General features: G+C 36.9%; 2 protein-coding genes across 5 annotated transcripts in view; one reads left to right on the forward strand and one right to left on the reverse strand.

Annotated features, from left to right (window-relative positions):
- Window positions 1-6,974, reverse strand: part of usp16 (ubiquitin specific peptidase 16) — a 23,636-nt gene extending 16,662 nt beyond the window's left edge. For 2 of the 4 annotated variants that reach the window (XM_061971995.1, XM_061971992.1), the window contains exons 1-4: window positions 6,581-6,741; window positions 6,329-6,513; window positions 482-585; window positions 308-420 (exon numbers count right to left, since the gene is read on the reverse strand). In XM_061971995.1, the coding sequence (XP_061827979.1) occupies window positions 308-420; window positions 482-585; window positions 6,329-6,513; window positions 6,581-6,641 (463 nt within the window). In that variant the 5' untranslated portion in view covers window positions 6,642-6,741. The other 2 variants (XM_061971993.1, XM_061971994.1) reach the window with 2 other exon arrangements.
- Window positions 6,975-9,288: 2,314 nt separating this feature from the next.
- Window positions 9,289-21,043, forward strand: rwdd2b (RWD domain containing 2B). The gene is made up of 4 exons (XM_061971996.2): window positions 9,289-9,657; window positions 15,765-15,832; window positions 18,023-18,382; window positions 20,245-21,043. The coding sequence occupies exons 1-4, from the start codon at window positions 9,469-9,471 to the stop codon at window positions 20,483-20,485; spliced, it is 858 nt and encodes a 285-aa protein (XP_061827980.1). The 5' UTR covers window positions 9,289-9,468; the 3' UTR covers window positions 20,486-21,043.

Genomic DNA, 21,043 nt, shown 5'->3' on the forward strand with positions numbered 1-21,043 from the left:
CATCGGGATATCGGATATCGGCAAAAAAGCCATTATCGGACCTCTCTAGTTCAAATATACCAAACCACAATATTGTCTGCTATTTTGAATACAAAAGTTTATCTTTACATTCCGATCATTTTAGAATCTTAGATTTCACAAAAATATACTTTGAAGACCCTGCATTGATGCATTTGCTTCACTATACAAACTTTTGGATTTACAAACCCTATTCAAGAACCGGTTGAGTTTGTAAATGGAGGTTCCACTGTACTTGCATATTTTTTGGGTAGGAAAATATGTAAATCATTTTGTAATTAGACCATACCTTTCTGCGCGTTCTCTCTGGGCTCCGAGTGAGATTTCTTTTTGATGCTGGTGACCAGCTGAGCCAGCTGACTGGTCCTGGAGTACTGGACCTCTTCGTCGCACTCGTAGCACCTGAGGGGACGGCAAGCGCAGGTTTAAAGGACCACGACAGGAGTTTGGTTCAGCGACTCACCAAACACTCCAGCTGTCCAGGCTGATGACCAGGCAGTGGGGGTCCGAGCGAGGGGCTTCATAATGCTTGATGGCGTGTTGCTTCTCCGAGCTCCGCCCACAACCCTTGGAGAAAAGAACACTGCTTCTCAAACACACGCTGAGGCGGCGTTCACCAAAATGATACACAATTGTCTGCAAGGTCAAAGAAGTTATTTGAATATTCCGATATTTCTACTCGCTTAAGATTGACCAAAAAGCGTGTAAAATATACTTTTAAAGAGCCTCCAATTATGTATTACACGCCAAAAGAATGTCTTTTGAATACATATCTTTATATTCTGATATATTTACCAACTTGCGGTATATTTCATAAAAAGCTTGTGAAATATGCTTTTTTATGCGTGACATTTCACGTAATGTGACTACATCAAGCTAAAATGTTGTCTGCTGGGTTGAATACATACGGTAGCTTGTTTTTTCTTATATGTGTATAAGATAATAATAATAATAATAATAATAATAATAATAGCAATAATAATAATAATAATAATAAATAGTTGTTTTTGTGGTGTAGAATCTTATCCATGTGAATGTTTGGACAATCACACAGATAATAATAACAAATAGATTTTTTTTTTTGGTGTAGAATCTTATTTGTGTGAATGCTTGGACATTTACACAATAATATTAATAATAATAATAATAATAATAGTAATAATAATAATAATAATAATAATAAATATATGCTTTTTGGTGTAGAATCGTATATGTGTAAACGTTTGGACATCCACACAATAATAATAATAATAATTATCATTATTATTATTATAAATATATGTTTTTTGGTGTAGAATCTTATGTGTGTGACTGTTTGGACATTCACAGAATAATAACAATAATAGATGTTTTTGGTGTGGAATCTTATCTCCGTGAATGTTGGACATTCACACAATAATAATAATAATATTAATAATAATAATAATAATAGTAAATATATGTTTTTTTTGGTGTAGAATCGTATTTGTGTGAATGCTTGGACATTCACACAATAATAATAATAATAACAATAATAATAATAAATATATGTTTAGTGTAGAATCTTATTTGTATGAATGTTTGGACATTTACACAATAATAATAATAATAATAATAAATAGATTATTTTTGGGGTAGAATCATATATGTGTGAATGCTTGGACATTCACACAATAATAATAATAAATATATGTTTAGTGTAGAATCGTATTTGTGTGAATGTTTGGACATTTACACAATAATATTAATAATAATAATAATAATAATAATAATAATAATAAATATATGCTTTTTGGTGTAGAATCGTATATGTGTAAATGTTTGGACATTCACACAATAATTATAATAATAATTATCATTATTATTATTATAAATATATGTTTTTTGGTGTAGAAACCTATTTGTGTGAATGCTTGGACATTCACACAATAATAATTGTTATTATTAATCTTATAATAAATAGATGTTTTTTGGTGTAGAATCTTATGTGTGTGACTGTTTGGACATTCACAGAATAATAATAATAATAATAGATGTTTTTGGTGTGGAATCTTATCTGTGTGAATGTTGGACATTCACACAATAATAATAATAATATTAATAATAATAATAATAATAGTAAATATATGTTTTTTTTGGTGTAGAATCGTATTTGTGTGAATGCTTGGACATTCACACAATAATAATAATAATAATAATAATAATAATAAATATATGTTTAGTGTAGAATCTTATTTGTATGAATGTTTGGACATTTACACAATAATAATAATAATAATAATAATAATAATAAATAGATTATTTTTGGGGTAGAATCGTGTATGTGTGAATGTGTGGACAGTCACACAACAATAATAATAATAATAATAATATTAATAATAAATATATGTTTTTTGGTGTAGAATATTATTTGTGTGAATGCTTGGACATTCACACAATAATAATAATAATAATTATAATAAATGTATGTTTAGTGTAGAATCGTATTTGTGTGAATGTTTGGACATGTACGCAATAATAATAATAATAATAATGATAATAATAGATTACTTTTGGTGTAGAATCTTATATGTGTGAATGTGTGGACAGTCACACAACAATAATAATATTAATAATAATAATAATAATAAATACATGTTTTTTTGTGTAGAATCTTATTTGTGTGAATGCTTGGACATTCACACAATGATAATAATAATAATAATAATAATAATAAATATATGTTTAGTGTAGAATCTTATTTGTGTGAATGTTTGGACATTTACACAATACTAATAATAATAAATAGATGATTTTGGTGTAGAATCTTATTTGTGTGAATGCTTGGACATTCACACAATAATAATAATAATAATAATAATAATAATAATAATAATAAATATACATTTAGTGTAGAATCTTATTTGTGTGAATGTTTGGACAATTACACAATAATAATAATAATAAATAGATTATTTTTGGTGTATAATCTTATTTGTGTGACTGTTTGGACATTCACACAATAATAATAATAATAATAACAAAAAATGATGATTTTTGGTGTAGAATCTTATATGTGTGAAAGTTTGGGCAGTCACACAATAACAATAGTAATAATAACAATAATAAATAGATGTTTTTTAGTGTAGAATCGTATATGTGTGAATGTTTGGACATTCACAAGACTCACCCTGTGGGCACACATCATGCACATCCACACTAAAAGAGACTCACCCTGTGGGCACACTTCATGCACACCCACACTAAAAGAGTCTCACCCTGTGGGCACACTTCATGCACATCCACACTAAAACAGTCTCACCCTGTGGGCACACTTCATGCACACCCACACTAAAAGAGTCTCACCCTGTGGGCACATCCACACTAAAGGAGTCTCACCCTGTGGGCACACTTCATGCACATCCACACTAAAAGAGTCTCACACTATGGGCACATTTCATGCACATCCACACTAAAAGAGTCTCACCCTGTGGGCACACTTCATGCACACCCACACTAAAAGAGTCTCACCCTGTGGGCACATCCACACTAAAAGAGTCTCACCCTGTGGGCACACTTCATGCACATCCACACTAAAAGAGTCTCACCCTGTGGGCACACATCATGCACATCCACACTAAAAGAGACTCACCCTGTGGGCACACTTCATGCATACCCACACTAAAAGAGTCTCACCCTGTGGGCACACTTCATGCACATCCACACTAAAACAGTCTCACCCTGTGGGCACACTTCATGCACACCCACACTAAAAGAGTCTCACCCTGTGGGCACATCCACACTAAAGGAGTCTCACCCTGTGGGCACACTTCATGCACATCCACACTAAAAGAGTCTCACACTATGGGCACATTTCATGCACATCCACACTAAAACAGTCTCACCCTGTGGGCACACTTCATGCACACCCACACTAAAAGAGTCTCACCCTGTGGGCACATCCACACTAAAAGAGTCTCACCCTGTGGGCACACTTCATGCACATCCACACTAAAAGAGTCTCACCCTGTGGGCACACATCATGCACATCCACACTAAAAGAGACTCACCCTGTGGGCACACTTCATGCACACCCACACTAAAAGAGTCTCACCCTGTGGGCACACTTCATGCACATCCACACTAAAACAGTCTCACCCTGTGGGCACACTTCATGCACACCCACACTAAAAGAGTCTCACCCTGTGGGCACATCCACACTAAAGGAGTCTCACCCTGTGGGCACACTTCATGCACATCCACACTAAAAGAGTCTCACACTATGGGCACATTTCATGCACATCCACACTAAAACAGTCTCACCCTGTGGGCACACTTCATGCACACCCACACTAAAAGAGTCTCACCCTGTGGGCACATCCACACTAAAAGAGTCTCACCCTGTGGGCACACTTCATGCACATCCACACTAAAAGAGTCTCACCCTGTGGGCACACTTCATGCACATCCACACTAAAACAGTCTCACCCTGTGGGCACACTTCATGCACACCCACACTAAAAGAGTCTCACCCTGTGGGCACATCCACACTAAAAGAGTCTCACCCTGTGGGCACACTTCATGCACATCCACACTAAAAGAGTCTCACACTATGGGCACATTTCATGCACATCCACGCTAAAAGAGTCTCACACTATGGGCACATTTCATGCACACCCACACTAAAAGAGTCTCACCCTGTGGGCACACTTCATGCACATCCACACTAAAAGTGTCTCACCCTGTGGGCACACTTCATGCACGTTCACACTAAGAGTCTCACCCTGTGGGCACACTTCATGCACATCCACACTAAAATAGTCTCACCCTGTCGACACACTTCATGCACATCCACACTAAAAGAGTCTCACCCTGTGGGCACACTTCATGCACACCCACACTAAAAGAGTCTCACCCTGTGGGCACACTTCATGCACATCCACACTAAGAGTCTCACTCTGTGGGCACATTTCATGCACATCCACACTAAGAGTCTCACTCTGTGGGCACATTTCATGCACATCCACACTAAAACAGTCTCACCCTGTGGGCACACTTCATGCACATCCACACTAAAACAGTCTCACCCTGTGGGCACACTTCATGCACATCCACACTAAAAGAGTCTCACCCTGTGGGCACACTTCATGCACACCCACACTAAAAGAGTCTCACCCTGTGGACACACTTCATGCACATCCACACTAAAAGTGTCTCACCCTGTGGGCACATCCACACTAAAAGAGTCTCACCCTGTGGGCACACTTCATGCACATCCACACTAAAATAGTCTCACCCTGTGGGCACACTTCATGCACATCCACACTAAAAGAGTCTCACCCTGTGGGCACACTTCATGCACACCCACACTAAAAGAGTCTCACCCTGTGGACACACTTCATGCACATCCACACTAAAAGTGTCTCACCCTGTGGGCACATCCACACTAAAAGAGTCTCACCCTGTGGGCACACTTCATGCACATCCACACTAAAATAGTCTCACCCTGTGGGCACACTTCATGCACACCCACACTAAAAGAGTCTCACCCTGTGGACACACTTCATGCACATCCACACTAAAAGAGTCTCACCCTGTGGGCACACTTCATGCACATCCACACTAAAAGTGTCTCACCCTGTGGGCACATCCACACTAAAAGAGTCTCACCCTGTGGGCACACTTCATGCACATCCACACTAAAATAGTCTCACCCTGTGGGCACACTTCATGCACATCCACACTAAAACAGTCTCACCCTGTGGGCACACTTCATGCACACCCACACTAAAAGAGTCTCACCCTGTGGACACACTTCATGCACATCCACACTAAAAGTGTCTCACCCTGTGGGCACATCCACACTAAAAGAGTCTCACCCTGTGGGCACACTTCATGCACATCCACACTAAAACAGTCTCACCCTGTGGGCACACTTCATGCACATCCACACTAAAACAGTCTCACCCTGTGGGCACACTTCATGCACGTCCACACTAAAAGAGTCTCACCCTGTGGGCACATCCACACTAAAAGAGTCTCACCCTGTGGGCACACTTCATGCACATCCACACTAAATGAGTCTCACCCTGTGGGCACACTTCATGCACACCCACACTAAAAGAGTCTCACCCTGTGGGCACACTTCATGCACACCCACACTAAAAGAGTCTCACCCTGTGGGCACACTTCATGCACATCCACACTAAAAGAGTCTCACCCTGTGGGCACACTTCATGCACGTCCACACTAAAAGAGTCTCACCCTGTGGGCACACTTCATGCACATCCACACTAAAAGAGTCTCACCCTGTGGGCACACTTCATGCACATCCACACTAAAAGTGTCTCACCCTGTGGGCACACTTCATGCACATCCACACTGCTGCTTCTCGCTCGTCCTCAGAGTCCCTGGCAGAGTCTGCGCAGATGTTGTCCTCATGTCTGCAGTCCTGGCAGCTCGTCCAGTCGGAGGCGTCAGGGATCTTCCTCAGGATGCTTTGGTCCGTGCCTTTCCTGACGTGCCTGCAAAGTGGCCCTTGAAGGGGACACCCACGCAGCAATTATCGCGTGGTTCTGAGCATGAGTGTGAGGAGAAGACTCACCATTCATCTCCGAGTCATCTTTCTCTCTGGAGCTCCTGTCCTTGCCCCTCTTCTTGCCCATGCTGGCCTGGCTGACACAAAGCAAAGCTTTAAAAACGTTGTCTGCAATGTTCGCTTCAAGACGAACACGTTCAAAGCCACATGGGATAACGTCACGCCGTCACGTGACCCACCTCCCAGGTAGATGCTCCTCCTTGCCACAAACGGACGGTGGAACACGTCACACTTTCACTTCGGCGTACTTCCGGTAGACGCCGGCTTCGAGCCGCTCGTGTTTACGTTTGCCGATTAATGATCGACGGAATTAGGAAGATTTTGATCGGAAACGCCGGTGATTTTTTTTTTTGCCAGCATGTAGCTAATAAGGGGGAACAATAACCAAGTGACACTGTTTCCTGTTGTCCGGTGCAAGCACTTCCTGTTTGAGATGTGACGTTCGCGAACGAGCCGACTGTTTGGAATGTCTCTTTTAGTGAACGATGAGAACTAATTAATAGAGATGTCGCCGATATTATCGGCCGATAAATGCGTTAAAATGTAATATCAGCAATTATCGGTATCAGTTTTTTATTATCGGTATCGGTTTTTTTTTAATGATTTATTTTTTTATTAAATCAACATAAAAACACAAGATACACTTACAATTAGTGCTCTAATTTTCATTAATTACTAGTTTCAATGTAACTGTTTTTATATTGTTTTACTTTCTTTTTTATTCAAGAAAATTATTTTAATTTATTTATCTTTTTTTTTTTTTTTTTTTAAAGTACCTTATCTTCAACATACCTGGTTGTCCAAATTAGGCATAATAATGTGTTAATTCCACGATTGTATATATCGGTTGATATCGGTATCGGTTGATATCGGTATCGGTAATTAACGAGTTGGACAATATCGGAATATCGGATATCGGCAAAAAGCCATTATCGGACATCCCTACTAATTAATATATACAGGTAAAAGCCAGTAAATTAGAATATTTTGAAAAACTTGATTTATTTCAGTAATTGCATTCAAAAGGTGTAACTTGTACATTATATTTATTCATTGCACACAGACTGATGCATTCAAATGTTTATTTCATTTAATTTTGATGATTTGAAGTGGCAACAAATGAAAATCCAAAATTCCGTGTGTCACAAAATTAGAATATTACTTAAGGCTAATACAAAAAAGGGATTTTTAGAAATGTTGGCCAAATGAAAAGTATGAAAATGAAAAATATGAGCATGTACAATACTCAATACTTGGTTGGAGCTCCTTTTGCCTCAATTACTGCGTTAATGCGGCGTGGCATGGAGTCGATGAGTTTCTGGCACTGCTCAGGTGTTATGAGAGCCCAGGTTGCTCTGATAGTGGCCTTCAACTCTTCTGCGTTTTTGGGTCTGGCATTCTGCATCTTCCTTTTCACAATACCCCACAGATTTTCTATGGGGCTAAGGTCAGGGGAGTTGGCGGGCCAATTTAGAACAGAAATACCATGGTCCGTAAACCAGGCGCGGGTAGGTTTTGCGCTGTGTGCAGGCGCCAAGTCCTGTTGGAACTTGAAATCTCCATCTCCATAGAGCAGGTCAGCAGCAGGAAGCATGAAGTGCTCTAAAACTTGCTGGTAGACGGCTGCGTTGACCCTGGATCTCAGGAAACAGAGTGGACCGACACCAGCAGATGACATGGCACCCCAAACCATCACCCAACCATGCAAATTTTGCATTTCCTTTGGAAATCGAGGTCCCAGAGTCTGGAGGAAGACAGGAGAGGCACAGGATCCACGTTACCTGAAGTCTAGTGTAAAGTTTCCACCATCAGTGATAGTGTGCAATGAATAAATATAATGTACAAGTTACACCTTTTGAATGCAATTACTGAAATAAATCAAGTTTTTCAAAATATTCTAATTTACTGGCTTTTACCTGTATATATATATATATTATTTTTTTTTGCACTCTATTTTAGTTGAATTTACAACCCCTTGGCGTTCTTTCGTACTGTTTTTATACTATTTTTGTACTTACTTTGATTATTATTTTCAACTGTTTGTAAATGTTGAAATTTATAAATAAAGGTTTATAAAAAAAAATAAAATAAAAAAAACGTCAAAAAAATTATAATAATAATTAGAGCCAATAATTCAGAATAATTGTGTAATATTTGTGTAAATTCGATTATTCTGATTTACATTTGATACTAGTGATTGCTCCTTGAGAAAAAAACTATCATAACGAGGCAGTTTTTTTTAGAACGGCTCCTTGAAAACAACGAAATATTCATCGCATTTCTACTTCCTGTGCGTCGCTCAAACGGTTCCGGTGGCAACACAGCTGCTAGTGTGCTATAAACTCCGTTTAGATACTAGTTATTTTTCCTTGAGAAAAAAAAAATCTATCATAACGAGCCAGTTTTTAGAACGGCTCTTTGAAAACATTTATTTTTAATTTTTAAATTGAACAACAAATATACATTTATAATTCACTCAACAGTCAAGGCACTTTCAACAACAAGGAATGAAAACAACAGCAAATACAGATAGAGTATTAAAATATTAATAAATAAATAATAATTTTTAAAAAATACATACATAAATAAAAAGACAAAAGGGGCTACCTAAATCACTTTAAAACATGTTAACAAATATACCAATTCAAGGGCTTTTGTACTCTTAATCATTCTCCAAGATTTGATTTATAACTGTAAACCATTTGTACTTCCTGTGCGTGGCTCAAAAGGTTCCGGGTGGCAACACAGCTGCTAGCATGTACTCCGTTTAGAGTACGCCGCTTGTCCACGCCACTTCACGCGGACGTGTCACTCATTTAAACACAAAGAAGCACACATAGAACCGTTGTTATGTTTAAAAGCACGCGGTGTTGTTGTTATTGGCTGTAGTTAGCATGTCGCTCCAAGAGTGGGCTGCAGCCCAGCTTGCAGAGCTAGAACTTCTCGGCAGCATGTTCCCCACGCGTGACGAACTGGAGATGCTGGACCAGCTGGCCTTGGCCGAGCTCCGCGATTACGTGGACGGATCCTCGCCACCTCCTTCCTGCAGAGCACAGTTCGTCATCAGGCAGAGGCTGCAGGATGTAAGCAAAGTGGAATATAACCTGTCAATAACCAAGTTGTGATGTCACGTTTCCACTCGTAAGCAAAGTGGAATATAATATGTCAATAACCTAAGTTATGATGTCATGTTTCCACTCGTAAGCAAAGTGGAATATAACATGTCAATAACCAAGTTGTGATGTCACATTTCCACTCGTAAGCAAAGTGGAATATAATATGTCAATAACCAAGTTGTGATGTCATGTTTCCACTTGTTTCCACTCCTAAGCAGAGTGGAATATAATATGTCAATAACCAAGTAGTGATGTCATGTTTCCACTCGTAAGCTCAGTGGAATATAATATGTCAATCACGTAAATTATGATGTCATGTTTCCACTCGTAAACTAAGTGGAATATAATATGTCAATAACCAAGTAGTGATGTCATGTTTCCACTCGTAAGCTAAGTGGAATATAATATGTCAATAACGTAAATTATGATGTCATGTTTCCACTCGTAAACTAAGTGGAATATAATATGTCAATAACCAAGTAGTGATGTCATGTTTCCACTCGTAAGCAAAGTGGAATATAATATGTCAATAACCTAAGTTATGATGTCATGTTTCCACTCGTAAGCAAAGTGGAATATAACATGTCAATAACCAAGTTGTGATGTCACATTTCCACTCGTAAGCAAAGTGGAATATAATATGTCAATAACCAAGTTGTGATGTCATGTTTCCACTTGTTTCCACTCCTAAGCAGAGTGGAATATAATATGTCAATAACCAAGTAGTGATGTCATGTTTCCACTCGTAAGCTAAGTGGAATATAATATGTCAATAACGTAAATTATGATGTCATGTTTCCACTCGTAAACTAAGTGGAATATAATATGTCAATAACCAAGTTGTGATGTCACGTTTCCACTCGTAAGCAAAGTGGAATATAATATGTCAATAACCAAGTTGTGATGTCATGTTTCCACTCGTAAACTAAGTGGAATATAATATGTCAATAACCAAGTAGTGATGTCATGTTTCCACTCGTAAGCTAAGTGGAATATAATATGTCAATAACGTAAATTATGATGTCATGTTTCCACTCGTAAACTAAGTGGAATATAATATGTCAATAACCAAGTAGTGATGTCATGTTTCCACTCGTAAGCAAAGTGGAATATAATATGTCAATAACCTAAGTTATGATGTCATGTTTCCACTCGTAAGCAAAGTGGAATATAACATGTCAATAACCAAGTTGTGATGTCACATTTCCACTCGTAAGCAAAGTGGAATATAATATGTCAATAACCTAAGTTGTGATGTCATGTTTCCACTCGTTTCCACTCGTAAGCAAAGTGGAATATAATATGTCAATAACCTAAGTTGTGATGTCATGTTTCCACTCGTTTCCACTCGTAAGCAAAGTGGAATATAATATGTCAATAACCTAAGTTGTGATGTCATGTTTCCACTCGTTTCCACTCGTAAGCAAAGTGGAATATAATATGTCAATAACCTAAGTTGTGATGTCATGTTTCCACTCGTTTCCACTCGTAAGCAAAGTGGAATATAATATGTCAATAACCTAAGTTGTGATGTCATGTTTCCACTCGTTTCCACTCGTAAGCAAAGTGGAATATAATATATTAATAACCAAGTTGTAATGTCATGTTTCCACTCGTAAGCAAAGTGGAATATAATATGTCAATAACTTAAGTTGTGATGTCATGTTTCCACTTGTTTCCACTTGTAAGCAAAGTGGAATATAATATGTCAATAACCTAAGTTTTGATGTCATGTTTCCACTCGTAAGCAAAGTGGAATATAATATGTCAATAACCAAGTTGTGATGTCATGTTTCCACTCGTAAGCAAAGTGGAATATAATATGTCAATAACCTAAGTTGTGATGTCATGTTTCCACTCGTAAGCAAAGTGGAATATAATATGTCAATAACCTAAGTTGTGATGTCATGTTTCCACTCGTAAGCAAAGTGGAATATAATATGTCAATAACCAAGTTGTGATGTCATGTTTCCACTTGTTTCCACTCGTAGCAGAGTGAAATATAATATGTCGATAACGTAAGTTGTGATGTCATGTTTCCACTCGTAAGCAAAGTGGAATATAATATGTCAATAACCTAAGTGGTGATGTCATGTTTCCACTCGTAAGCAAAGTGGAATATAATATGTCAATAACGTAAGTTATGATGTCATGTTTCCACTCATAAGCAAAGTGGAATATAATATGTCAATAACCAAGTAGTAATGTCATGCTTCCACTCGTAAGCAAAGTGGAATATAATATGTCAATAACGTAAGTTATGATGTCATGTTTCCACTCGTAAGCAAAGTGGAATATAATATGTCAATAACCAAGTAGTGATGTCATGTTTCCACTCGTAAGCTAAGTGGAATATAATATGTCAATAACGTAAGTTATGATGTCATGTTTCCACTCGTAAACTAAGTGGAATATAGTATGTCAATAACCAAATTGGGATGTCATGTTTCCAATCGTAAGCAAAGTGGAATATAATATGTCAATAACGTAAATTATGATGTCATGTTTCCACTTGTAAGCTAAATGGAATATAACATGTCAATAACCTAAGTTGTGATGTCATGTTTCCACTCGTAAGCAAAGTTGAATATAATATGTCAATAACCTAAGTTGTGATGTCATGTTTCCACTCGCAAGCAAAGTGGAATATAATATGTCAATAACCTAAGTTTTGATGTCATATTTCCACTCGTTTCCACTCGTAAGCAAAGTGGAATATAATATGTCAATAACCAAGTTGTGATGTCATGTTTCCACTCGTAAGCAAAGTGGAATATATGTCAATAACCAAGTTGTAATGTCATGTTTCCACTCGTAAGCAAAGTGGAATATAATATGTCAATAACCTAAGTTGTGATGTCATGTTTCCACTCGTAAGCAAAGTGGAATATAATATGTCAATAACCTAAGTTGTGATGTCATGTTTCCACTCGTTTCCACTCGTAAGCAAAGTGGAATATAATATATTAATAACCAAGTTGTAATGTCATGTTTCCACTCGTAAGCAAAGTGGAATATAATATGTCAATAACCTAAGTTGTAATGTCATGTTTCCACTCGCAAGCAAAGTGGAATATAATATGTCAATAACCTAAGTTGTAATGTCATGTTTCCACTCGCAAGCAAAGTGGAATATAATATATTAATAACCAAGTTGTAATGTCATGTTTCCACTCGTAAGCAAAGTTGAATATAATATGTCAATAACCTAAGTTGTAATGTCATGTTTCCACTCGCAAGCAAAGTGGAATATAATATGTAAATAACCTAAGTTTTGATGTCATATTTCCACTCGTTTCCACTCGTAAGCAAAGTGGAATATAATATGTCAATAACCAAGTTGTGATGTCATGTTTCCACTCGTAAGCAAAGTGGAATATATGTCAATAACCAAGTTGTAATGTCATGTTTCCACTCGTAAGCAAAGTGGACTATAATATGTCAATAACCTAAGTTGTGATGTCATGTTTCCACTCGTTTCCACTCGTAAGCAAAGTGGAATATAATATGTCAATAACCTAAGTTGTGATGTCATGTTTCCACTCATTTCCACTCGTAAGCAAAGTGGAATATAATATATTAATAACCAAGTTGTAATGTCATGTTTCCACTCGTAAGCAAAGTGGAATATAATATATTAATAACCAAGTTGTAATGTCATGTTTCCACTTGTAAGCAAAGTGGAATATAATATGTCAATAACCTAAGTTGTGATGTCATGTTTCCACTCGCAAGCAAAGTGGAATATAATATGTAAATAACCTAAGTTTTGATGTCATATTTCCACTCGTTTCCACTCGTAAGCAAAGTGGAATATAATATGTCAATAACCAAGTTGTGATGTCATGTTTCCACTCGTAAGCAAAGTGGAATATATGTCAATAACCAAGTTGTAATGTCATGTTTCCACTCGTAAGCAAAGTGGAATATAATATGTCAATAACCTAAGTTGTGATGTCATGTTTCCACTCGTTTCCACTCGTAAGCAAAGTGGAATATAATATATTAATAACCAAGTTGTAATGTCATGTTTCCACTCGTAAGCAAAGTGGAATATAATATGTCAATAACCTAAGTTGTGATGTCATGTTTCCACTCGTTTCCACTTGTAAGCAAAGTGGAATATAATATGTCAATAACCTCAGTTTTGATGTCATGTTTCCACTCGTAAGCATAGTGGAATATAATATGTCAATAACCAAGTTGTGATGTCATGTTTCCACTCGTAAGCAAAGTGGAATATAATATGTCAATAACCTAAGTTGTGATGTCATGTTTCCACTCGTTTCCACTTGTAAGCAAAGTGGAATATAATATGTCAATAACCTAAGTTGTGATGTCATGTTTCCACTCGTTTCCACTCGTAAGCAAAGTGGAATATAATATATTAATACCGTAACCAAGTTGTAATGTCATGTTTCCACTCGTAAGCAAAGTGGAATATAATATATTAATAACCAAGTTGTAATGTCATGTTTCCACTCGCAAGCAAAGTGGAATATAATATGTAAATAACCTAAGTTTTGATGTCATATTTCCACTCGTTTCCACTCGTAAGCAAAGTGGAATATAATATGTCAATAACCAAGTTGTGATGTCATGTTTCCACTCGTAAGCAAAGTGGAATATATGTCAATAACCAAGTTGTAATGTCATGTTTCCACTCGTAAGCAAAGTGGAATATAATATGTCAATAACCTAAGTTGTGATGTCATGTTTCCACTCGTTTCCACTCGTAAGCAAAGTGGAATATAATATGTCAATAACCTAAGTTGTGATGTCATGTTTCCACTCGTTTCCACTCGTAAGCAAAGTGGAATATAATATGTCAATAACCAAGTTGTGATGTCATGTTTCCACTCGTAAGCAAAGTGGAATATAATATGTCAATAACCTAAGTTGTGATGTCATGTTTCCACTCGTTTCCACTCGTAAGCAAAGTGGAATATAATATGTCAATAACCTAAGTTGTGATGTCATGTTTCCACTCGTTTCCACTCGTAAGCAAAGTGGAATATAATATGTCAATAACCTAAGTTGTGATGTCATGTTTCCACTCGTTTCCACTCGTAAGCAAAGTGGAATATAATATATTAATAACCAAGTTGTAATGTCATGTTTCCACTTGTAAGCAAAGTGGAATATAATATGTCAATAACCTAAGTTGTGATGTCATGTTTCCACTCGTTTCCACTTGTAAGCAAAGTGGAATATAATATGTCAATAACCTCAGTTTTGATGTCATGTTTCCACTCGTAAGCATAGTGGAATATAATATGTCAATAACCAAGTTGTGATGTCATGTTTCCACTCGTAAGCAAAGTGGAATATAATATGTCAATAACCTAAGTTGTGATGTCATGTTTCCACTCGTTTCCACTCGTAAGCAAAGTGGAATATAATATGTCAATAACCTAAGTTGTGATGTCATGTTTCCACTCGTTTCCACTCGTAAGCAAAGTGGAATATAATATATTAATAACCAAGTTGTAATGTCATGTTTCCACTCGTAAGCAAAGTGGAATATAATATATTAGTAACCAAGTTGTAATGTCATGTTTCCACTCGTAAGCAAAGTGGAATATAATATGTCAATAACCTAAGTTGTGATGTCATGTTTCCACTCGCAAGCAAAGTGGAATATAATATGTCAATAACCTAAGTTTTGATGTCATATTTCCACTCGTTTCCACTCGTAAGCAAAGTGGAATATAATATGTCAATAACCAAGTTGTGATGTCATGTTTCCACTCGTAAGCTAAGTGGAATATAATATGTCAATAACCAAGTTGTAATGTCATGTTTCCACTCGTAAGCAAAGTGGAATATAATATGTCAATAACCTAAGTTGTGATGTCATGTTTCCACTCGTTTCCACTCGTAAGCAAAGTGGAATATAATATGTCAATAACCTAAGTTGTGATGTCATGTTTCCACTCGTTTCCACTCGTAAGCAAAGTGGAATATAATATGTCAATAACGTAAGTTATGATGTCATGTTTCCACTCGTAAGCAAAGTGGAATATAATATGTCAATAACCTACGTTGTGATGTCATGTTTTCACTCGTCCCAGGTGGATTTCCACATGTCCTGTACTTTCCCACCACAATATCCCTGCGTGATCCCGGAGATCACTGTCACGTGAGTCATTTTTCAAGTCAATGGACAGTTTTGGTTTTCATGGAAAAAATATATTCTGGATGTGAATGTGCAATATGTTTTATTATTATTATTATTATTTTGATTGAACAACAAACATATATCCACAATGTACACAAAAGTCAAGGCACTTTCAACATATTCAACAATTTACACAACAGGTGAGCAAATTATGACATTAAAAAAAAACATGTCACGGAAAGAAAATAAAAGCAAATACAAATAGAGTATTCAAATAATAATAATAAACAATATGATAAAATACAAAATTCAAAAAGACAAACAAGGTGTAACTAAATCACTTTACATTTTTTAAATAAATCTATCAATTTAAGGGCTTTTGTACTTTTAATCCTTTTCCAAGATTGAATTGATGATTTTAAATCATTAAGCCAAGTACAAAATGTAGGTTTGACTTTCAGAAATGTAGAAAAAAATGTTGCTTGGGGCATAATAATGTTGGCTGTAAATGTACAATACAACAAATATATTTTTACAATCATTTTAGTTACTTTTTGTTTTTCAATTATTGTAAATTATTTACAGAATACGATATATTGACAAATAAATATTGTAGCAAATTTATTGTGTGTATTATAATTAGGGCTGTCAAAAATAACGAGTTGACTCATGTGATTAATCACAAAAAATATCGCATTAATCACTAATATAGGCATATTAATCTTTTTTTTTTTTTTTTTTTTAAGTTCTTGTAAATTATTTACAGAATAAGTTATATTGCCAAATATACAACAATAAATATTATTTTTATGGCTGTCAAAAATAACAAGTTAACCTACTTGATTAATCACAAAAATTATCACAATAATCACACATATAGGCAGATTAATTACTATTTTTGTAAGTTATTTACAGAATAAGATGTATTAACAATTATGTAGCAATAAACATTATAGTTTATTTATTGTATGTATTATAATTACAATTGCGAGTTCACTCATGTGATTAATCACAAAAAAGTATTGCATTAATCACATATTTAGGCATATTGATTTAATTAAAAAAAAAATATTATTGTAAAACATTTACATAATAATTTATATTTCCAAAAAATATATATATATTGGAGCAAATGTATTGCATCTATCATAATTAGGGCTGTCAAAAATAACGAGTTGACTCGTGATTAATCACAAAAACAAAATCGCATTAATCACGTATTCAGGCACATTGATTTAATTACTTTTTTAAATTATTATTGTAAATCATTTACAGAATAATATGTTTCCAAATATACAACAATAAATATTGTCATATATTAGTTGTATTTGTTATATTTAGGGATGTCAAAAATAACCAGTTAACTTATGTGATTAATCACAATAATGATCACAATAATCACATATATAGGCAGATTAATTACTATTTTTGTATGGTATTGTAAGTTATTTACAGAATTAGATGTATTGCCAAATAAACAACAATAAATATTACAATGTATTTGTTGTATGTACTGTATTTAGGGCTGTCAAAAATAAAGAGTCAACTCATGTGATTAATCACAAAAATTATCGCGATAATCACATATACAGTATAGGTAGAATAATTACTATTTTTGTAAGTTATTTACAGTCAATTATACAGCAATAAATTATGTAAACATAATAGTTTATTTATTTATTTTATCTATTATATTTAGGGCTGTCGAAAATAACGAGTTGACTCATGTGATTAATTACAAAAAATATCGCATTAATCACGTATATGGGTATATTGATTTAATTTTTATTTTATTTTTTTTGTTCTTGTAAATCATTTTCAGAATATGTTTCCAAATATATAGCAATAAACATTATAGTTTATTTATTGTGTGTATTATAATTAGAGCTGTCAAAAATAACCAGTTAATTTATGTGATTAATCACAAAAATGATCACAATAATAACATATATAGGCAGATTAATTACTATTTTTGTAAGTTATTTACAGAATAAGAAGTCTTGCCAATTATATAGCAATAAACATTATAGTTAGTATTATAATTAGGGCTGTCAAAAATAACAAATTGACTCATGTGATTAATCACAAAAATACACATTGTGTACTGCCCTAGTATTTGTGTTCGTGTTCGATGCCTTGCAGAGATGTGTTGAATTAAAAGAGCAGGTGTGCGATGTTGTGATCCCAGGTGACACCGTGTACTTGCCTCAGGTCTCCTGGACTGGGCCGAGCCCAGCAGACTCGGCTGCAAGCCGGACTGAGGGCGTACCTGACGGAGGTCTGCCTGGGGGAAGTCTGCGTGCTGTCGGCGGCCGACTGGCTGAGAGACAACCTGCGGGCCTTCCTGAGCGAGACGGCCACGCCGGCGCCTCCCGAGAGCCACGCCAGCCCGCCGCGGGAGGCCTTCAGTCGACTGTGGATCTACAGCCACCACATCTACAACAGCACCAAGAGGAAGAACATCCTGGAGTGGGCCAAGGAGCTCGGTCTGACCGGGTTCAGCATGCCAGGGAAGCCCGGGATTGTTTGTGTGGAAGGAGCACAGTCGGCCTGCGAGGACTTCTGGTCCAGGTAACTCCTCTTCAAACCTTCATCACTGAACTACAAAGTCTTTTCCCCGCTATAGAGTATATAAGCCACACCCACTACAGACTATAAGTCATTGTGAAATGAGTTATTTTACACAGAAATGTTTATTTACATACCTTAATTGTTTCCAAACGCTGTCTGCAACACGGCAGTAAAACGGCTGATCAAACAAAACAGAAGTCATGGTCATGGACCCAGTAGCTGCGCAAGCTAGCTCTCCAATCAGCTAAACAGACTCAATACCTCCACGGTGACGTTTTGGTGAATTTACTGAGGAATTTGTGAAAGTGAAACAATGCAAAAAGAATGTCGTAAGTTAATAATACTAACACCGACACTCTTAAACGTGTTAGCATATTAGCTAATGCTAACAACGCAAGCTTGAGTACATTACGGTAGCATGTACAAATATGCATGAAAACACTCCTACAGACATCACACATGGGACGCTTTAGTCAGTAAGAATAGTTTTAGTTATATTGTAAAACTTACAAACGTTGCTTGGAGTGATGAATGAAGAATCCATACGAGTAGAAACGCTATGGACGGCGAGAAGACAGAACGGCACTTTTACTTCCGGTTCAAAGTTCTATAAACGGAAGGGCAATGCAGCACCTGCAATGTGCAAACTCGTCCAAAAGATGGTGCCGTAGCACAAACAATAATACACCTATTAAGTGTCTTTGCTTTGTTTTATTTAAAAACTATTTGTATTGTGGTCGCCAGCAAAGTAAAATCCATATATTAGCCGCACCGGACTATAAGCTGCAGATATATACGTTGTGAAATGAGTTATTTACTCAGAAATATTTATTTACATACCTTAATTGTTTCCAAACGGTGTCTTTAACAGGGCAGTTTAACGGCTGATCACACAAAACAGAAGTCATCGCCATGAACCCACTATCTGCGCAAGCTAGCTCTCCAATCAGCTAAACAGACTCAATAACTCCACGGTGACATTTTGGTAAATTTGCTGAGGAATTTGTGAAAATGAAACAATACAAAAAGAATGCCATTATAAGTTAATAATACTAACAAAGACACTATTAGCTAATGCTAACCACGCTAGCTTGATTACATTAGGATAGCAGATACAAATATGCATGAAAACACTCCTACAGACATCACACATGGGACGCTTTAGTAAGTAAGAATTGTTTTAGTTATATTGTAAAACTTAACAAACGTTGCTAGGAGTGATGAATGAAGCATCCATACGAGTAGAACCGCTATGGACGGCGGGAAGACAGAACGGTTTACAGCACTTTTACTTCCGGTTCAAAGTTCTATAAACAGAATGGCAATGCAGCACATGCAATGTGCAAACTCGTCCAAAAGACAGCGCTATAGCACAAACAATTACACACCTATTTAGTGTCTTTGTTTTGTTTTTTAAAAAAAATTGTATTATGGTTGCCAGTGAAGAAAAATCCATAGAAACGATATGGACGGCTGGACGACTGGAAAAAAAGCACTGCTGATAAATGTAAGGCTCCTGCAGTGAGCAAATTCGTCCAAAAGATGGCGCCAGAGCACAATCAATAAAACACCCTGTGATGTTTGTTTTGCTTTTTTAAGTTTTGTAAAATAATTTCTATTATTGCAGCGAAAGAAAGTCCATAAATTACCCGCTCTGTCTTATAAGCCGCAGGGTTCAAAGCGTTGGAAAAAAATAGTGGCTTATAGTCTGTAATTTAGGGTATTTACTCATGAGTATTGACTTCTTCATTGATGTATTGCTATGAAGTAGAAAAGGAGTGGGACTAAATCAGCTCTGCTTCCTCCTATTCCTTTTTGGACGTCCGGAGACCAACTGACACCACATGTCACCGTGTTCTCAGAGTCAAGGTTCTGACCTGGAAGCGGATCGCCATCCGACACAGAGAAGACGTGCCCCTGAGTGGCGAGGGCGCCGTGCCGAGCGTGGACTCCCTGCGCAAGTTCTCGGGCTTCCAGGAGGTCGCGTTTGAGCCCCGCGGGCCCCGAGGCAACCACATGGACCTGGGCCTGCTCTACCAGTTCTTGCAGGAGAGAGGCTGCTGCCACGTCTTCCAAATGTACTTTGGCGTAGAAGGCAGGTAGAAAGTTTCTCCGGACTTTATGAAGCAACTCCAGTCCAGGGGCCTCCAAAGTGAACAATCAAAGCATGCGGCGGCCGTTTTGGTATTTTTCATTTTCAAAACCAATACAATATACAGCATTTTTCGGAGTATAAGTCGCACCGGCCGAAAATGCATAATAAAGAAGTACCGTATTTTCCGCACTATTAGCCGCACCTAAAAACCACAAATTTACTCAAAAGCTGACAGTGCGGCTTATAACCCGGTGCGCTTTATATATGGATTAATATTAAGATTCATTTTCATAAAGTTTAGGTCTCGCAACTACGGTAAACAGCCGCCATCTTTTTTCCCCGTAGAACAGGAAGCGCTTCTTCTTCTACGCAAGCAACCGCCAAGGTAAGCACCCGCCCCCATAGAAGAGGAAGCGCTTCTTCTTCTACTGTAAGCAACCACCCGCCCCCGTAGAAGAAGAAGAAGCGCGCGGATATTACGTTTCATTTCCTTTGTGTGTTTACATCTGTAAAGACCACAAAATGGCTCCTACTAAGCGACAGGTTTCCGGTTCATGAAAAGACGC

Source organism: Nerophis lumbriciformis, linkage group LG17, assembly GCF_033978685.3.
Source record: "Nerophis lumbriciformis linkage group LG17, RoL_Nlum_v2.1, whole genome shotgun sequence".
Classification (NCBI taxonomy): domain Eukaryota; kingdom Metazoa; phylum Chordata; class Actinopteri; order Syngnathiformes; family Syngnathidae; genus Nerophis; species Nerophis lumbriciformis.

What these genes read in the sequence shown, in the direction of transcription:
- rwdd2b (XM_061971996.2), top strand. Translation starts at nt 9,469, where the DNA reads ATGTCGCTCCAAGAGTGGGCTGCAGCCCAGCTTGCAGAGCTAGAACTT. An exon ending in TCAGGCAGAGGCTGCAGGAT is followed by an intron (nt 9,658 to 15,764) that starts GTAAGCAAAGTG and finishes CACTCGTCCCAG; the next exon opens with GTGGATTTCCACATGTCCTG. An exon ending in ATCCCGGAGATCACTGTCAC is followed by an intron (nt 15,833 to 18,022) that starts GTGAGTCATTTT and finishes TACTTGCCTCAG; the next exon opens with GTCTCCTGGACTGGGCCGAG.